The sequence below is a fragment of the Ranitomeya variabilis genome, chromosome 1, assembly GCF_051348905.1.
Source record: "Ranitomeya variabilis isolate aRanVar5 chromosome 1, aRanVar5.hap1, whole genome shotgun sequence".
Lineage (NCBI taxonomy): Eukaryota > Metazoa > Chordata > Amphibia > Anura > Dendrobatidae > Ranitomeya > Ranitomeya variabilis.
Window position 1 is genome coordinate 215985301 of NC_135232.1, and position 19283 is coordinate 216004583.

At 44.2% G+C, this 19283-nt stretch overlaps 1 protein-coding gene across 3 annotated transcripts in view; it reads left to right on the forward strand.

Moving 5' to 3' along the window:
* The window catches only part of HECTD4 (HECT domain E3 ubiquitin protein ligase 4), a 258154-nt gene that overhangs the window by 124945 nt on the left and 113926 nt on the right, over positions 1 to 19283 (forward strand). For all 3 annotated transcript variants that reach the window (XM_077292459.1, XM_077292466.1, XM_077292472.1), the window contains exons 23-34: positions 2842 to 2946; positions 3834 to 3997; positions 4128 to 4361; positions 4867 to 5059; positions 9928 to 10032; positions 10117 to 10205; positions 10487 to 10662; positions 10753 to 10888; positions 12778 to 12919; positions 13011 to 13177; positions 14842 to 14988; positions 15420 to 15604. In XM_077292459.1, coding sequence (XP_077148574.1) covers positions 2842 to 2946; positions 3834 to 3997; positions 4128 to 4361; positions 4867 to 5059; positions 9928 to 10032; positions 10117 to 10205; positions 10487 to 10662; positions 10753 to 10888; positions 12778 to 12919; positions 13011 to 13177; positions 14842 to 14988; positions 15420 to 15604 — 1843 coding nt within the window. The remainder of the gene's footprint in view (positions 1 to 2841; positions 2947 to 3833; positions 3998 to 4127; positions 4362 to 4866; positions 5060 to 9927; positions 10033 to 10116; positions 10206 to 10486; positions 10663 to 10752; positions 10889 to 12777; positions 12920 to 13010; positions 13178 to 14841; positions 14989 to 15419; positions 15605 to 19283) is intronic.

Below are 19283 nucleotides of genomic sequence, written 5' to 3' on the forward strand. Positions count from 1 at the left end.
ATACATTACAAAGCTCTTAGTTCCTTAAATCATATGCTGCTCAAGAAGCATATGCTGCTTATAGCTTTCTGGCCTTTGATATCCACCGCTGGGTTAAAATGATAAAATCAGATGTTACTCTCCCTCCCCCGGGTCCACCGCTGCTTTTCTGTTGCTGCTCTGGTCTTTATTTGCTTGCTGTAGCGGTGACATCATGACTACAGCACATATCAGCCAATCACTGAGCTCCGTGGTGGAGACGTCACCACTGCAGCCAGTAAGCTGACACTGGAGAGTAGCAGCAATAAGGCAGCACTGAACCGTGGGGAAAGGGTGAGTAGCATCTGATTTTATTCTTTACCCCAGCGCTGGCCACTAGACACCAGAAAGCTATGGGCAGAAAATAATTATAATCTCAAACTGGACCGGTTCGCTTGCTTTTGATCCCAAATTTACAGCATTTCACAACAAAATATACAGAAAAAGTATTTGTTTCCAAATACTTTGGGTAGAACTTGGAGATTTGTATGTTTGAGAGCGGCCATTTCTGTCACTTATAAAGAAAGCCAATACAAGATCCTCCACTTCTGGTACCAGACTCCTGAGCTCCACAAATTAGATCCATCTGTCTCCACTTTGTCATGAAGTTTTGCCTTGTTGACAAAATCTATATTCCCCCTATTCTGGGACTGCTCCCTGATAGACCGTTCTGGACAAATGTACAAATTGGGGTTATCATTCGATTCTTTATATTTTTTACTTAATATTTTTCCTCAAAATATACCTAAAAGAACCGTTAGACTTCTACACGTATTGACAGCTGTAAGATGATTGATAGATTCTCATTGGAAACAAACCTTCCTTCTATATGTGCTGTATATTTGGAGGCACGATATGATCGAGGGATAGAAGCAGAGTTCTGATCTATAGATTGGTAAGCTGTAAAGGCAGACTGAGCTCTGAGGAAAGATTCTGTAAGAGCTGCTGATCTCTGCCACTAATTGACAGCTCTCCCTCTATCAGTATATAGAAAGAAGCCTGTCAATCACTCTCCCTGGGAGGGTAATCAGGCTTTCGCTACCTCTCCTAGGTGGTCCCGTTATGATCTGCTTTCTACTTCAAAACCATAAAACGCATACATTACAAAGCTCTTAGTTCCTTAAATCATATGCTGCTCAAGAAGCATATGCTGCTTATAGCTTTCTGGCCTTTGATATCCACCGCTGGGTTAAAATGATAAAATCAGATGTTACTCTCCCTCCCCCGGATCCACCGCTGCTTTTCTGTTGCTGCTCTGGTCTTTATTTGCTTGCTGTAGCGGTGACATCATGACTACAGCACATATCAGCCAATCACTGAGCTCCGTGGTGGAGACGTCACCACTGCAGCCAGTAAGCTGACACTGGAGAGTAGCAGCAATAAGGCAGCACTGAACCGTGGGGAAAGGGTGAGTAGCATCTGATTTTATTCTTTACCCCAGCGCTGGCCACTAGACACCAGAAAGCTATGGGCAGAAAATAATTATAATCTCAAACTGGACCGGTTCGCTTGCTTTTGATCCCAAATTTACAGCATTTCACAACAAAATATACAGAAAAAGTATTTGTTTCCAAATACTTTGGGTAGAACTTGGAGATTTGTATGTTTGAGAGCGGCCATTTCTGTCACTTATAAAGAAAGCCAATACAAGATCCTCCACTTCTGGTACCAGACTCCTGAGCTCCACAAATTAGATCCATCTGTCTCCACTTTGTCATGAAGTTTTGCCTTGTTGACAAAATCTATATTCCCCCTATTCTGGGACTGCTCCCTGATAGACCGTTCTGGACAAATGTACAAATTGGGGTTATCATTCGATTCTTTATATTTTTTACTTAATATTTTTCCTCAAAATATACCTAAAAGAACCGTTAGACTTCTACACGTATTGACAGCTGTAAGATGATTGATAGATTCTCATTGGAAACAAACCTTCCCCGGAATATATATGACTTATAAACTAAGATGAAAGATATCAGAAACTTCAGTACTCTGAATGATGAAACATTCGAGAGATTCAACCTCATTTTGTCCCATGGGACACCTTTTGGGTACTTCTGAATATTTAGGAACTTTATTCACTAGGTCATAGATCTTAAGGGTGAGTTCACACTAGGGTTTTTTTTTCCTGCAGCTTCTTTGCTGCCAAGATATCAGGTTTTGCTGCAGGTTTTCCTTGTATTTTGCTTGCGTTTTTTTGCTGTTTTTTGTGCGTTTTTTTGTGGCGATTTTGGTATTTTAGATTTGTCTCTTTAGTGTTGAAAAAAATGTCCTATTCCGTAGAATCAGGTTTTTGCACAAAAAAACGTAGCAAGACCTGATGCCTGTGTTTTTTTCAGCGTTTTTTTCACCACCCATTCAAGTCAGTGGTTGAAAAACATTGAAAAAACTCTGAAAAAATGCAAAGCACGAAATCCTGTTGACAAAAAAGCAACCTGTGTGCATGAGATTTCTGAAGTCTCATAGGCTTTGCTGGTACTGTAAAATGCAGCTGAAAATTTGCATAAAAAAAACCTAGTGTGAACTTATATATAATTTGAGTATCCCTAAAGCTGATGTACTGTTTTTCATTATAATCTGCACATTTGTATTCCTTTTTTCAAGTCTGTTTCTTGTTGAACTTGAAAATATTAAAATAAAAATTAAAATTATTTTAAAAAAAATTGCAGCGCTTGAACTTTTTTACTGAGGCACATTTGGATAATGATGTGGCCAGATTATGATCATGTGAAGCTGGCCTATGGAAAGGTTTTGGCTCTATATGTTAAAAGTTGCTAGACTACATCTGGTGTTAATTTGTAAATTGTGCTTATGTGTTGTCAGGTAGAGGGCGACACTGTCACATTCTCTTTTGAGATGAGAAGCGGTCGTGAACACAATACTCCCGATAAAGCAATGTGGGGATTCTCCTGCACTGTTAGAGCACAGGTGGGTTTATTTATATAGCATATATATATATCAGAATAATGGTGAGGTCAACCCCAAATAATGGAAACATTCCTACAATTGTTTTTTCAAGCTTGGTGCTGCAATCTGTGTTTAAAGTCCTATTAATTTGATGTAGTCATTTAGAAATAATATTATGTTGTGCAGCTGCTGCGCATATGTTTTAACTGTTAAAGGGAATTTGTCAGCAGGTTTTAGCTATCTAATCTGATGACAGCATGTGGTAGGGGTTAAAACACTGAATTCAAGGATGTGTCACTTATTAGGCTGTGGGCTGTTGTTTACATATAATGAAGATTTTATCACTGGGATTATCATTGCCACGTCTGATGTGCAGAGGTGATTTGAACTTTTTTTTTTTAATATTTCTTTACTTTTTACTGTATTTAATAGTTCCCTTAGAGACTTGAAGCTGCGATCGATCGATTGCTTGTACTATACATAGCAGAAATCATGATCTCTTATGAATGCCGGCCACACGCTGGTGTTCACAGGAGTATCGTAATGACAGGCACAGGGGTCTTCTGCAGACCCCTGGCTGTCAAGACAACCCAACGGCACCCAGTGATCACTTGACAGAGGCACCAATGGGTGGGGCTTATGACGCGATTCCGTCCGGCGAGTGATTTACAACTGCATTTAACTGGTTAACAGCCGCCAGTGGCACTCTGATCCACCCGCGGCTGTTAAAGGCACATGACAGGTGATTTAAATCAGCTGTCCTGTCTGGGGAAAGATGCGGGTTAGGTGTCTGAGCTCTCATCAAAGACGGGGACAAGGCATATAACCTAAATATAGGTTAAAATAAAACAGAAAAGCAAAACAGTCATCCAAGTGAACCCTGACGTATTATTATTGTATAATTGCAGGAATCCTCTGAGGACGTGTCGGGGGGTCTACCTTTTTTGGTCGATCTTGCCTTAGGATTGTCTGTTCTAGCTTGTTCCATGCTCAGAATATTATATAATGGCCCAGAGATCACAAAAGAAGAATTGACCTGCCATGATCTTTTAAGGTCGAAGCTTTTACAGAGGCAAGTATTTTACCTTTATTGCAATATGTAAATGACGCTCATTTTGTTGTTATACAAGATACGACTGTTTGATTTTACATGCTGCTTTTATTTTATATGATTTAAAAAAATATTTCTTCTTTCTTTTAAGGTGTCAGTGGCAGGTGGAGGCAAATGGTGCATTATCCCCAGCACTTACTCCAAGCCCGTCTCCTCTGCCCCTTACAATAGAAGAAGATCGAGAGTTTACTTACCCTTCTGACATTCTCTTGCCACCATCAGGAAATTACTTTGAGCTGCCTAGAATCCGACTTCCTCCTGGAATAATGATCAAATTACGGGAAATATCTGGTCGCGCTCGACCTCAGTTTAGACCAAGTATAAAGTAAGATGTGAGAATTTTACAGCATGCCTCCTCCCCGCCTCCTAACTATGCCGATGATTGTAATAAAATGTAATAAAAATGGTTAGATATATATAAACAGGTCTAACTGTTAGATCTAAAATTTGATGGCCCCTTAGTAGAGGTCCACAGAGCCTCATTAGTGTCTCACATAACCTACCATTAAAACATAAGCCACCACTGGTGGGCCAAACAACCAGTTTACAAATATAAAAATACCCTTCTGATTTGGTTGTAAATGGAAACAGTCAGCAGTATGGATGTTTAGAGTTTATGAAATGATCAGGCATAACGTAGATCTCTTGACTTACTCAGGTATAATGATCCTGTTTCTTATAACTTGCAGCATGTGGACAAGGGGAAACATATCTAAAGACTCTTTTTGAACTCCTTTTACCTATCCCTCTGACTTTCATATCTACTGTAAGATTATAGAAATTCTTTTGCTCTAAATATCTGAAATTATAATCCACATTTTGCTATACAGAGAAGTAATCCAGCCTGATGTAATGGAAGAAATGGTTGTATCCTGTGTCATTAAACACTTGAACTTGGTGGATGCTCTCCAATCTTTGATAAACTATCAGTATCGGGAGGAGCACCTAGAGGAGTACGACTTGTTGTGTAAGATCATGGGAGAAACATTCAAGAAGCTGAATGCAATGGAAAGACAATTACAGGTAAACCTGGCCATTTTCTACTCTAAAGATTGAATAAGAGGGAAAACATTACAGCATCTTTGGGTGTTTCAGGCGGTAATTAATAGTAGGAATATTATGGAAAAGTCTAAAGCTGCCGCCTGCACCGCACACAGGCGACAGAACTACAAGGGTACCCTCGGAATGTGAGTATATGTTTATTTTTTATTTTTAAACCTGTGACATACGTGGCTGGGCAATATACTACGTGGCTGGACAATATACTACGTGGACATGCATATTCTAGAATACCCGATGCGTTCGAATCGGGCCACCATTTAGTTATAATTAAGAACACATATCTGGTTTTAATCAGTAAGTAAAATTAGATGGAACATTACTTAAAGGGAATCTGTCACCCCATTTTTCGCCTATAAGCCAAGGCCACCGCATAAACTCCCTCCGGTAACGCTAATCAACCTTACAGTGGAGGTTGGCACCCTAGCTTGTACGCAGATTGGCTCCCCTCAACGACAGCTCACCCTGACTTCCCCTATCTAGGGTAAGCCGTTGTTGAGCGGGGAGCGCCAAGTTGCATACAAGCTAGGGTGCCAACCTCAGCTGCAAGTTAGGGACATTTAATTAAGGATACCGGAGGGAGCTTATTGGCTAGCACAACCCCTATTTGTTTTTTCCCCTAATTATTTCAATATGCTTGGTATGGTTGTTTGACAAATAATTTTCTGATGGATACTGTTTTTTGATTCTGTATATGGTGTCAAGGTGATATTCTGTATATGATTGTTAGACATCCCTTGATATTTATAATTATATCTTAAGAAACCACACCATCATCTAGGATAAAGGAAATAAAACAACTGCCACCCTTTATTACCCAAATCAAACCCACCCCCCCACCTTTCCCTATCTCCCTAAAGGTAAAATCTGCTTACTGACTGAGTTTTACCTTTGTTTAAAGGATTATTTGTGGTTTTGTTATTTATTTAAATGGCTTGTTGATTGTTATTTTTGTTGGAAGATAGGGAATCTTGGGGAAGTGATCAGGGCTAGCCATCATTGAGTGGGGTGCCAAACTCCGCAGCAAGGCAGGGGTGGATCAGGGTGCATTAGGGTGACCTAGACACACCTTTCATGGTTACCTTGGCACACCTTTCATGGTTACCTTAGTTTATTATCATATTGGTCAGTAACCCCCATTTCTCTTTCGCCTGTTTTGGCATTATATGTGTTTGTCTGAATTTTTTTGTTTTAAACAATTTCAAGTTTGATCAACCTCTTACCTCAGCATGCCTGGTATCTCCACTATTAGATTAGATGGATTTGGTGGAAAGCAGTGTGAGCAGCCTCTTCTTACCTCAGCAGATGTAGTATCTCTAGTATTAAATGAGAAAGACCTGATGGACTGCAGACTGCATGCATGATACCTCAGTATTGGATAACAAAGACATGGTGAACCGCAGTGTGAGCAGCCTCTTACCTCAGCATCCCTGGTGTCTCCAGTATTGGGTCAGGTGGACAGCAGTGTGAGCAGCCTCTTCTTAGCTCAGCATTCCTGGTGTCTCCAGTATTAGGTCAGGTGGACAGCAGTGTGAGCAGCCTCTTCTTAGCTCAGCATTCCTGGTGTCTCCAGTATTAGGTCAGGTGGACAGCAGTGTGAGCAGCCTCTAAGGCTACTTTCACACTAGCGTTTTTTGTCCTCCGTCGCAATGCGTTGTTTTGGTCAAAAAACGCATCCTGCAAAAGTGCTTGCAGGATGTGTTTTTTGTCCATAGACTAACAATAACGACGCATTGCTACGAATTGACACACGTCGCAACCGTCGTGCGACGGTTGCACCGTGTTGTGGCAGACCGTCGGCTGCAAAAAACGCTACATGTAACGTTTTTTGCTGCCGACGGTCCGCTTTTTCCGACCGCTCATGCGCGGCCGGAACTCCGCCCCCACCTCCCCGCACTTCCCCGCACCTCACAATGGGGCGGCGGATGCGCTGGAAAAATGCATCCGCTGTCCCCATTGTGCGGCGCAGAGAACGCTAGCGTCGGTAACCTCGGCCCAACGCACTGCGACGGGCCGAGCCCGACGCTAGTGTGAAAGAAGCCTTAGCTCAGCCTCCCTGGTGTCTCCAGTATTAAAGGGAACCTGTCACCCCGTTTTTTCAAGATGAGATAAAAATAGCGTTAAATGGGGCAGAGCTGTGCTTTACATTAGTATATTTTTTGTGCCTTTATTCCCCACCTATGCTGCCGAAATACCTTTGTAAAGTCGCCGTTTTGGGCTGTCACTCACTCTGGTCTGGTCATATGGGCGTGGTGACATCGATGTTTCTCCCCCAGATCCTGCTCATCTTTCCGTTGGTGGCGTAGTGGTGTGCGCATGCCCAACAGGCGAATCCACTGCGCAGTTGAAGGAAAAGAGCACGATTTGCGCTATTCAGCGGTTTATCGGTGGGCGCGGCCATCTTCCTGAGGTCGCGCGTGCGCAGATGGTAGTGCTCGGCTTCCCGGGGCTTCAGGAAAATGGCCGTGGGATGCCGCGCGTGTGCAGATGGAGATCGCGGCGGCCATTTTCCTGAAGCCGAGATGCTAACTCGGGAGAAACATCGATGTCACCACGCCCATATGACCAGACCAGAGTGAGTGACAGCCCAAAACGGCGACTTTACAAAGGTATTTCGGCAGCATAGGTGGGGAATAAAGGCACAAAAAATATACTAATGTAAAGCACAGCTCTGCCCCTATTTAACGCTATTTTTATCTCCTCTAGAAAAAACGGGGTGACAGGTTCCCTTTAAGTCAGGTGGACAGCAGTGTGAGCAGCCTCTTCTTAGCTCAGCATGCCTGGTGTCTCCAGTATTAGGTCAGGTGGACAGCAGTGTGAGCAGCCTCTTACCTCAGCATCCCTGGTGTCTCCAGTATTAGGTCAGGTGGACAGCAGTGTGAGCAGCCTCTTCTTAGCTCAGCATCCCTGGTGTCTCCAGTATTAAGTCAGGTGGACAGCAGTGTGAGCAGCCTCTTCTTAGCTCAGCATGCCTGGTGTCTCCAGTATTAGGTCAGGTGGACTGCAGTGTGAGCAGCCTCTTACCTCAGCATCCCTGGTGTCTCCAGTATTAAGTCAGGTGGACAGCAGTGTGAGAAGCCTCTTCTTAGCTCAGCATCCCTGGTGTCTCCAGTATTAGGTCAGGTGGACAGCAGTGTGAGCAGCCTCTTCTTACCTCGGCATCCCTGGTTTCTCTAGTATTAGGTCAGGTGGACAGCAGTTTGAGAAGCCTCTTCTTAGCTCAGCATGCCTGGTGTCTCCAGTATTAGGTCAGGTGGACAGCAGTGTGAGCAGCCTCTTACCTCAGCATCCCTGGTGTGTCCAGTATTAGGTCAGGTGGACAGCAGTGTGAGCAGCCTCTTCTTAGCTCAGCATCCCTGGTGTCTCCAGTATTAAGTCAGGTGGACAGCAGTGTGAGCAGCCTCTTCTTAGCTCAGCATGCCTGGTGTCTCCAGTATTAGGTCAGGTGGACTGCAGTGTGAGCAGCCTCTTACCTCAGCATCCCTGGTGTCTCCAGTATTAAGTCAGGTGGACAGCAGTGTGAGAAGCCTCTTCTTAGCTCAGCATCCCTGGTGTCTCCAGTATTAGGTCAGGTGGACAGCAGTGTGAGCAGCCTCTTCTTACCTCGGCATCCCTGGTTTCTCTAGTATTAGGTCAGGTGGACAGCAGTGTGAGAAGCCTCTTCTTAGCTCAGCATGCCTGGTGTCTCCAGTATTAGGTCAGGTGGACTGCAGTGTGAGCAGCCTCTTACCTCAGCATCCCTGGTGTCTCCAGTATTAAGTCAGGTGGACAGCAGTGTGAGCAGCCTCTTCTTAGGTCAGCATCCCTGGTTTCTCTAGTATTAGATCAAAATATCCACTGGGAGCACATTTTCCTACACAGAAGGGAGAGAGTGGAGCATCCTACTGGCCATGCTCTCTGTCTCCTGTTCTATTGACATTCTAGATCAAGTTTCTATTAATGTAAGAAGACAGCGGCAATATTCAGTCTATAGAGATTGTCTATATTTAGGAAATTATTTAGGAAATTATTTACAATATTTCCTTTAGTTCTGTTTTTTTCTACCCCTGGAGAACCCATCAAAGTCAGTTTTATGGCTTTCATCTTTGGTTAACCTTGTTTAGTTAAAATACTAATATGGAAAAAATTCATATCCTATGTAGATGACCAAGATTACTCTCTGAAAGTAATATTCTACTTTTCATTGATATCACATCAATAAAGTTGACCACTACTAGAAAAACCCCTTTTCAATTTAAATGTTTACCACAGTTATAATAAAATGACTTATACTCCCCTCCCATTTCGGCGCTGTTCCAGTGGTGTCAGCATTTATGTTCCCGGAGGTCATGTGAGGATGTTGCGTGAGCCCTGCTCCCGGTTTTGGCATCACTGTCCCCGCCTTCGGACATATAATTAATCTAGAGGAAGGCAGATCTGTGGCTGACCACTCGCTTTCTCTTGATTATTTGGAAGTCTGAAAAAGGGAACAGTGACGCCAACGCTAACTGGATTCAGGACTCGCATGACCCTACGTGAGCTCTGGGAAAGCGAGCGTCAACACTGCTGGAATAGCGCCGGCCTGGGAGAGGAGAATAGGTGTTTTCATTTTAACGGGGACAAACATTCAGATTGAAAAGGGGTTTTCCTTGTAGTTGAGAACCCCTTCAATGTTCATGTTGTATCAGGAAATTTTAGCATTTTGTATTGATTTGTTCCATTATATCACTATATTACACATTATTGCATTTAAAAATCTTTAATTATTCCTCAATATCTATTTTTCTGGTAAACTATATATGAAAAATAAATGTACATAATAATTTACCTTTGGAAATGCACATTTTTGACAGAGTGTGGCTGAGCTAGAACAGAAATGGCACAGTGAGGTGGAGGATGCATCGAATGGAAAACTGGAGAACAATGCTCCGTTCTTTTATGACTATCATTTTAATGAGGTAACAGCCCCTCCCTCTATCCTTTCCTATATACCAAGCCGAACTGGCAGTATTTAATTCCTATTTTTTTTTCCATATCCTTAGAGTAAAGTAAAAGAATTGGAGCTATTGTGTTCAATGAAAGAAATTCTTTTTGATGGAAGTGATCCTGAAAATATGGTTTTATTGCTCAGGTAGGTCAGCTAAGATCACTTGGAAACTCCAGTGGCCAATAGTGTGGGTGATTTGCTATAATAGTCCCCATAAAGAGCGATATGGTATCAGCTATAATTTCTGTATTATTGCTTCTTTATGGGGGGTTTATACAGTAATACCCTGCACTCATATAATAACAGTATCTAGTAATATCTGGTACATCATGGTGTAGTTCCTGTGCATGGATTTGTTGTTGGACATTTTGAAAACGGTGCAACTTGTACATCTAATAGTATAATTTTATTTTTTTTCATTGAAGAGAGAAGTTTTTCCAAGAGGTGAACTCCAGCATACAAAAATCCTCTCATGCCATGGCTAAAACTAAAATTCTGGTAAAGAGTTTAATGAACCGAGCAGAGTTACTACTGCATGTCACCATTGCCGCGCAAGCTGGCATAACTAGAAGTATATCCGGCACACCTACAGAACCGCCAGGTATTGAGAAATGTAGATCTGTGCATTATATACTTTTATGTATGGATTATCTTGTAGCGTTTGTAATTATCTGCCAATGTCACGTTTCAGCCTGTAAATCTATATCTGAGGCCAAGGCGATAGCCCATGCAATGCGTCAGCCAGTTTTTCTTCGAAGCATGTCTGCACCCTCTGATCTCGAAATGATTGGCAGTAATGACCTGGAGTTTAATCGAACAAATTCAAGGTAAGCCTCATAAACATGACTTCTCTTGTTTTATACCCTAACAATAGATTATCTTTATTTCCACCGTGTGTGGAAATAAAAACACTCAACAAAATCTACACTAATTACTCAAAAAAATCTACATATGAACAGACAAGAAAATTTACCTTTGAAATGAATAGGAAGAGTCTTTGAAGCGTTTGAGGCAATATTTGTGGCGTTTATTTAAAGTCGATATTCCAAAAAAAAAAAAAAAAAGTCTCGATCTGCACATAGTGTTATGGTATGTTCACACATAAGGGGTGACTCATCGCCAGGGATCATGGAGGTGTCCAAAATTTTGCTAATTTTAGCATTTTTATACCAGTTTAAAGCAACTCCCCCAGTTCAGTCCATTTTGGTAAAGGGGACAAGGTGTAGCTATGCCTTCACGTCTGATTACTAAAAAGTGCTGACATTCTATATGCCAGAAATGTTACTCCAGCCTTTGGCTGGAGTAGTATTTTTGGGACGTCACACAAAGTCACACGCCATAGAGAAGAGGAGCTGAGTTCATTAAGTTTCGTGCACCTCTTAATGAATTTGGCATACCGTGCTCTAGTGACTACTTCATTAAGACTGGCATGGTCAATGCCATGAATCGGCACCTAAGTGTTCTTCACTGTCTTCAGGACTTTTTGGAACTGAAACTTTCCAAATCTCCAAGCATAATTTGCAGTGTTTAGAGCTTTTGTTCTAAAAATTCCTGAAACCAGAAGACAAGTTTGGGAAATCATCTTCATTGCCATTAAAAACAAATAAAACTTTTGCTTTAGTTACCGTAGTTACTTTCTAGCAGCCCAAGAAGAGTATAAGAGTATAAAACCTCCAGGTATTAAAAGAAATCAGTGTTAACCTTTAAGTGAACCTGTCAGCAGGATTGTGCAGAGTAACCTACACACAGTGTCAGCGCCGTTATACTGATTACAAGGATACCTGGGTTGATGAAATCCGTCTTGTGGTTGTTTAATCTTTATTTTCAGTTTTGACTTAATGATATGCTCGTGCTCCGGGGCGGCCTGTGAGAGGAGTCTGGATGAGGTGCTCTGATTAGCTATTTATAATGCAGACTGCTGACAGGTCACTGATCCCTCACTGACCTGCCCCCTAATTTGCATAATGAATATCTGTACATATTTAAAAAAAAACAAACAAACACCTTCCGCGGACAGGTGCATGTTTTACGTCCCAATAATACATTTTATTCACGTTATTCAGCTATGAAAAGAAAAAAAATCAATTTGGAAATGGCACCGCGGCGCGCCATCTTACTGGAGAAGAAAAAAAATTCTTCCTTCAAGTTGGCGCCGCCCGTGCCTGCACAGTAGCAGCTCGGAGATGGCCAAGAGCTGCTACGGCGCAGGCAGCGCCATCTTGGAGGAGGAATTTTTTTTCTTCTCCAGTAAGATGGTGCCGCCGGCGCATGCGCAGTAGTAGCTATTGGATCACAGCTATAGACACCGATAGCTACTACAGCATTTTTTTATTGATTTTTTAATTTTTTTTCCTAGTTGAATAGCGTGAATAAAATGTATTATTGAGCGATAAAACGTGATTATGCTGCAGCAAAACTGAAAATAAAGATTAAACAACAACCACAAGACGGATTTCATCAACCCAGGTATTATTTTAATGAGTATAACGGCGGCGCTGACCTGTCACTGTGTGTAGGTTACTGTGCACAATCCTTCTGACAGGTTCTCTTTAATTTACTTTTCCAGTTTCCATTCTTTCATCCATTGTTCTCAGACAAAATTATTTGAAAGGTAAAATTCTGTTTTTCAGATAAATAACATCTTGAATGGAAAACATTTTTTTTCTGAATTTGGGTTTAAGAAAATCTTCCCAACCTTGCTTGTGTCCTTTTCTAGGAGACGTAATGCAGCGAGTCACAGAAGCAGCTCTTTCACGCTCCTACAGTCCCTGGCTATTGAAGATAGCAGAGATAAGCCGACATACAGTGTCTTGTTAGGTCAACTGTTTGCATTCATTGGGACAAATCCTGATCAGGCTGTAAGTCGTAGTGCTAATCAATATAGTGTTAGGTCCCAGATGACCATGTGACCAATGTTGATTTATATTGTTCCCATTCCTTCAAATTAAGGTATCCAGTAGTGGCTTTTTACTTGCTGCTCAGACAAGATGGCGCCGTGGCAATACACGGAAGCAAGCCCTAGTGCACATGAGGGAGCTGCTGACTGCTGCAGTTCGTGTTGGAGGAGTAACTCATCTGGTTGGGCCAGTTACCATGGTGCTGCAAGGAGGACCAAGGCAGGATAATCTTTTCCCACTTTATTATAATCGATTGCACTTTCTAATAAGCTTTGGCAAGTCACAGATGTTGGTACAACTTAGTCATGCATTAGTTTAACTATATTTATTTATTTGTTTATATTTCTTCTATGTAGTTAATTAGAATTTAACTATTTTAGACAGCTGACTTTAAAGGAGTTGTCTATCGAAGCTATTGATGGCCTATTCTTAGGATAGGTAAATGATATCAGATTGGGCGTCCTATCGGCGGCCATTTGTAAGCAGTGTACAGTCAGAACAGCATAGCGCCATACATTGTGTAGTGGTCGTTCCTGGGTACTGCACCCCAGCCACTGTTCACTTCAATAGGAGCTGAGCTTTAGTACATGAGAACAGCCGATTACAGTGTGTGGAGCCGTGCAGTTCTGGCTCCGTATTCTTCTTTGTCAGCGCCTCAAACAGTTGAATTGTAGGTGTGCCGGCGTCAGACCCCTATTAGTCTGATAATGATGACCCATCCTAAGGATATGCCGTCATTCTCTGATAGTAGAGGACAATTCCTTTTAATGTAAAAAGTGTTATTTGCAGTTGGCAAAGCTTCTGTCAAATTTTTGGCCTTTAGCAGACATTTTTATGCCAGCACAAAATGCATACGGACTTATGGGTAAAAGTATTGCTTAAAGGCAATGCTGAATGCGTATTCCAACCTGAAGCATTTTTCACTGGTTGTCAGATTGGGGGACCCCAGTAACCTTTTCCCCCATGACACCACATGGTTAGCAGAGGGTTGAATAAAGGGGCAGTGCTCTCAGGTTAAATATTTAAATTTGGGATATTAAAATGGTATTCATATGGAACCCAAAGCAAGAATTATTTATTGTATAAATCTAAAATGCCACCAACCTGTGGCTGCACCAAAACAAACAAAAATACACACCGTGAAAAAGCTGATGTAATGGGGAGGAAGGGATCCCTATATGCAAACTATGCTGATACCTGCCTACCAGTGGGGGTTGGCGCCCTAGGGGGAACGTTGTGGCGCCCCCACTCCGCGGTGGCTTACCCTGGGGTCCCTGCAAAACCCTAATAATGCCAGTGGGTCCCTCTACCCACACAGAATAATCTAAAGGTACCCCTAGGTACTAAACAATGTAGTTCCTACGTATAGGGAAACCTACACCCAAAACACCGTGAATATTAAAAACAATGGAGAACATGTGGTGGGCTCTTGACGGGCATGGGACCACATAAGTCCCTCTATTAGGCTCAATCTTGATAAACAAGAGCCAGCGGCACACTATAACGTGGGTCACATACAGCGTTGTATATAATAGACAGATTTATATATCTCATACTCTGGGCCACCTGCCCGATAGAAGATAATTCACAATGTTCATAGATATACCAATGCTGTAAACAAAAAATGACCCCTATTGATATTGAGGAACCGTATACTGATGTATAAAATTGGTACTCATCGTTAGGTGCCTCGCCGTCAGCCCACTACTTAAAGGGGCAGTGCTGTAAGACTTTGGAAGTTGTGGCTGGTCAATATATAGGTATGGTGATCCTGCAAAACAGAACCACTAGGCCCAGTAATAATTATGGGCTTTACCCTCAATATTTACCTGTATGTTTTATTACGTATCTGTCAGTTATTCTAGAGGATATTTTGTTTCCAGAATTGAAGAGCTAACATGCGGAGGAATGGTGGAACAAGTGCAAGAAGCCTTCGGGGAAACCATGACTTCAGTTGTCTCTTTATGTGCCCGTTATCCTATTGCCTGTGCAAACAGCATAGGTCTGTTATGCACCATACCTTATACTCGGTAAGTTTTATTCCCTTTGGTTTCCTCAGCACTCCAAAAACGTTCTAATAAGGAATCTAGATTCTGAACCCCAGTGGGGACAGTGATGATGTCTGTATAGTGCTCTTTTAAGGAGCCATGATCCCGCATGCACACCGTTGCTCCATTCATCTTTGGGACCCCCGCAGATGACCCAGTCCAGCACCCTGCTATCCCTGCCCATCACATAGTGTCCAGAACTGGAATAGAACAGAGTTGGGTTTCTATTTAGTTTTTGTACATTCTACTTGTAGGTTGATACTGATTCAGTAATGTGTAAGGATAGTAAATACGACATTGATACTAGTATTTAACACTGAATTACAAATACTTGCATATGTTAAATGATGAATTTTTGTTTGTTTTTGTTTTCTCTGAAAACTAAGTTATCTTATGTGTTTTTTATCATGAAGGAGTGAAGAAAAGTGCTTGGTACGCAGTGGTTTGGTACAGCTCATGGACAGATTATGTAGCTTGAGCAACCAGACGGAGTCAAGTTCCAGTGAAAAACAGACCAAGAAGCAGAAAGTGGCAACCATGGCATGGGCAGCATTCCAGGTTCTAGCCAACAGATGTGTAGAGTGGGAGAAGGAAGAAGGTTGGGGCTATTTTCTTGCAATAAAGTGTATGGATTAACAGTTAGGTCCAGAAATATTTGGACAGTAACAAAATCTTCGTGATTTGGCCTCTGCACGCCACTGTTTTGGATTTAAAATGAAATAACGGAGATGCAATTGAAGTGTAGACTTTCAGGTTTAATTAAAGGGGTTGAACAAAAAATGCTGTGAAACCTTTTGGAATTACAACCATCTTTCTTCTATTTTCAGGGGCTCAAAAGTAATTGGTTAAATTTACCTTTTTTTTTTTTTTTAAATCATGTATTTTTTATTAAAGCATATGACACGCCATTAACACAGTCCGATACAAATACCGTACATTAGATACATGACCTGATATATTTTCATTTTACTAAACAACACCCTTACCACCTAACCAACCCCCCTCTCCCTCCCCCCAATCTCTTGCCCATTATCCAATACAACCATCTGACAGCATCACCTCTTGAGAAAAGATAACAAGCTTTACAAAAACACGCCTGTACATGTAGGAGTCCCCCCAGAATCAACTACACAACACCCATTCTACTTTGCAGTAACTCAGCAGACGCCACACCTGGGTAATTCATCCATCCACCCCACACATTTTCAAATTTCTCCTACGCCTCATTGGGGGACACAGACCGTGGGTGTTATGCTGCTTGCCACTAGGAGGACACTAAGTGATACAAAGAAAGTTAGCTCCTCCCCTGCAGTATACACCCTCCTGCTGGCCCTCAGCTAACCAGTTCTTGCTTAGTGTCTGTAGGAGGCACTTGGGTCTGTTTTCAGACCCCAACTTTCTTATTTTAATTTTAATTTTAATTTTTCTGTAAATTTTTATTTTTTATTCAACGGAGTGAAGGGGGCGACGGATCCTTTTTTATGGGACCCGCTCTCCCCCGAACCAGCAACAGGCGAGCACGGCGAGTATACCTCCCCGTCCCTCTCCTGTGACGTTGGAGCACGCCAATTTTTACTGGGGCAACGGGTTTCCATCTTTGGTCCCGATTTCCCTTCCCCCTGCAAGACGGCGAGCACATAGAGCCTGGCTCTCATGTTCCTCTCCGGGGGCCCGACATACAAGGCCCGTATTACATGGCGTTGCATACTTGCGGCTAGAGCCCAAAGGGATTACAGAAGAGGATGGAGCGCGCAGGTACAGGGGGACCTGCATTACCGGACTGTGAGTACATCAGGAGTTCCCCTCCTGCGCTCCAGATCGCTTTGCGGCCGCGCCGCCGCACACCGCCGGGCAGGCCGGAAATTTAGTCCCCGGCTTTTCAGCCGGAGTAGGCCGCAGTGGCTTCTATGGGGCAGGCGCCGGCGGTACTTGCGGCAGAGCCCCTGGGGACAGGCGCCGGCGGTCGGGAAACTGCGGCGGTTAGCGTCGCTCCGTTGCGGCCGCCGCGCATCGCCAGGCAGGCGGAAAATTTAGTCCCCGGCTTCTCAGCTGGAGTAGGCCGCAGTGGGCAGATCCCTCCCACGGCCGTAACCCCGCCCCCTATATCGGCGCTTCTCGTCTGGGACGAGAGGCGCCCTGCAGATCTCGGGGGCCATTCTTCCTCACGCTGCCTGCGTGGAAGATGCGGTCCTGGGGGTGCCACTGGCCGGTACGCCAGCGGCAATCATTCGGCGCGCGGCCCGCCGACGCACTCCACCGGCAGGCTCCAAAAATTTAGTCCCCGGCTTTTGCAGCCGGACTAGGCCGCAGTTGAAATCCCTTTCAGGGGCGAAGGTGCCTTCATGGTCCCGATGGGCTGAACTTCGTGGATGTATCCGGGCAGCCCCCACTATCCCACCACTGTGAAAGCGGATGGCACAAGGAGGCAGACGGTTCCTCTCCACCTCCCTAACAAAGGGATGATGGATTGAGGTTTATCTCTCTATCCCTGCACCGACCACGCTGCAATACCCGACATCCGCGGCGGCTCCATGCCGGGACGCGCACCGTTGGTAAGTGGATCCTGCCAGCAGTGGGCTTCTGCAGCGGGATATTGACAGGCAGTCTCAGACTTCCCTGTGGCCACCTCCCTGAGGTAACGCTCCAGCCGGCTAACAAATTTAGCTCCCGGCTTCGGCCGATGTGTAGTCCGCACCCCAGAAGCGCACCGTGTCGTTTCCTGGCGCTTAGCGCCTGACGCGGAAGCGCTCAATTTTCTCGAGCAACGGGTGACCACCCCTAACTTCTACGCTGACGCCGGCTGCAGAAATTTACGCCCCGGCTGGGGCCTATTCATGGAAGTTTCGAGGCTCCGCCCACGTCGTGCCTGTGGCTCCGCCCCCTGAATTGGCGCTTCTCGCCCGCTGCGAGATTTTACCTAAACCCGCATGACCAGTATTCCTGGTCTTAAAGTCACACGACCAGTATTCTCTGGTCTTAAAGGCACGTGACCAGTATTCCCTGGTCTTAAAGGCACGTGACCAGTATTCCCTGGTCTAAAGGCACGTGACCAGTATTCCCTGGTCTTAAAGGCACGTGACCAGTATTCCCTGGTCTTAAGGGTACGTGACCAGTATCCCCTGGTCTTAAAGGCACGTGACCAGTATTCCCTGGTCTTAAGGGCGCGTGACCAGAATTCCCGGGTTTTAAAGACACGGGACCAGTAAGTATCCCCGGGTCTTAAACGCACACGTTCAGCATTCCCTGGTCTTAAAGGCACACGTCCAGTATTCCCTGGTCTTAAAGGCACACGACCAGTATTCCCTGGTCTTAAAGGCGCACGACCAGTATTCCCTGGTCTTAAAGGCACACGACCAGCATTCTCTGGTCTTAAAGCCACACGACCAGTAATCCCTGGTCTTAAAGGCACACGACCAGTATTCCCTGGTCTTAAAGGCACACGACCAGTATTCCCTGGTCTTAAAGGCACACGACCAGTATTCCCTGGTCTTAAAGGCACACGACCAGTATTCCCTGGTCTTAAAGGCACACGACCAGTTTTCCCTGGTCTTAAAGGCACACGACCAGTATTCCCTGGTCTTGAGGGCACCATGACCAATCCGAAACTGGTCATAAATGAGGAGCCCTCTGCCGCTGATCCCAGTTTATCCCAGTGTAACTAGTTCCCTCAGCCTAAACTCCCTCGTAGAGCTTTTGCCATCCAGTCCGGATATGCGATTCACTGGACAGAAGCCTCTACGTGGGACGCTATGCCTGGTCTGATTTTTAAGGGCGACAGGCACTGTAAAGGGCGCCAGTCTCCCCACACCATCAACAGACGGGCACTCGAAGGTCCAGGCCTAACGCCAGACAACCTGTCCTGTCCACCCGGAGACCTGCACTCTGTGGATGTACAGAGGCATCCTTTTTTCGGGCGTCTGAGCACCCCCCTCTGCATCACCAAGGCGAATTTCCCTCTCCACTTCCTTGTTAAGAGGATGGTGGATTGAGGCTCCTAATTTTTAACTCTGCAATGACCTGCTGGAAGCAGCGGCGCATTCTGCCACTCGGCAGATTAACCGGGTACAATCTCCTGTGGTTTACCTACCAGTATCCCTGCCCGATATGTCCTCCATTAAAAATGCCACGATCTGTCAAATAGCACATCTGGTTTGTTCCGTTTGGCAGCTACGGGTCCAGCCCTTTAACCTCCCTATCCGCCGCATGGATTGCTAGAGCAACGGTCTCCTGCTTGGAGTCCTTAACTACTTTGATTCACACCAGTATCCCTTTCCTGA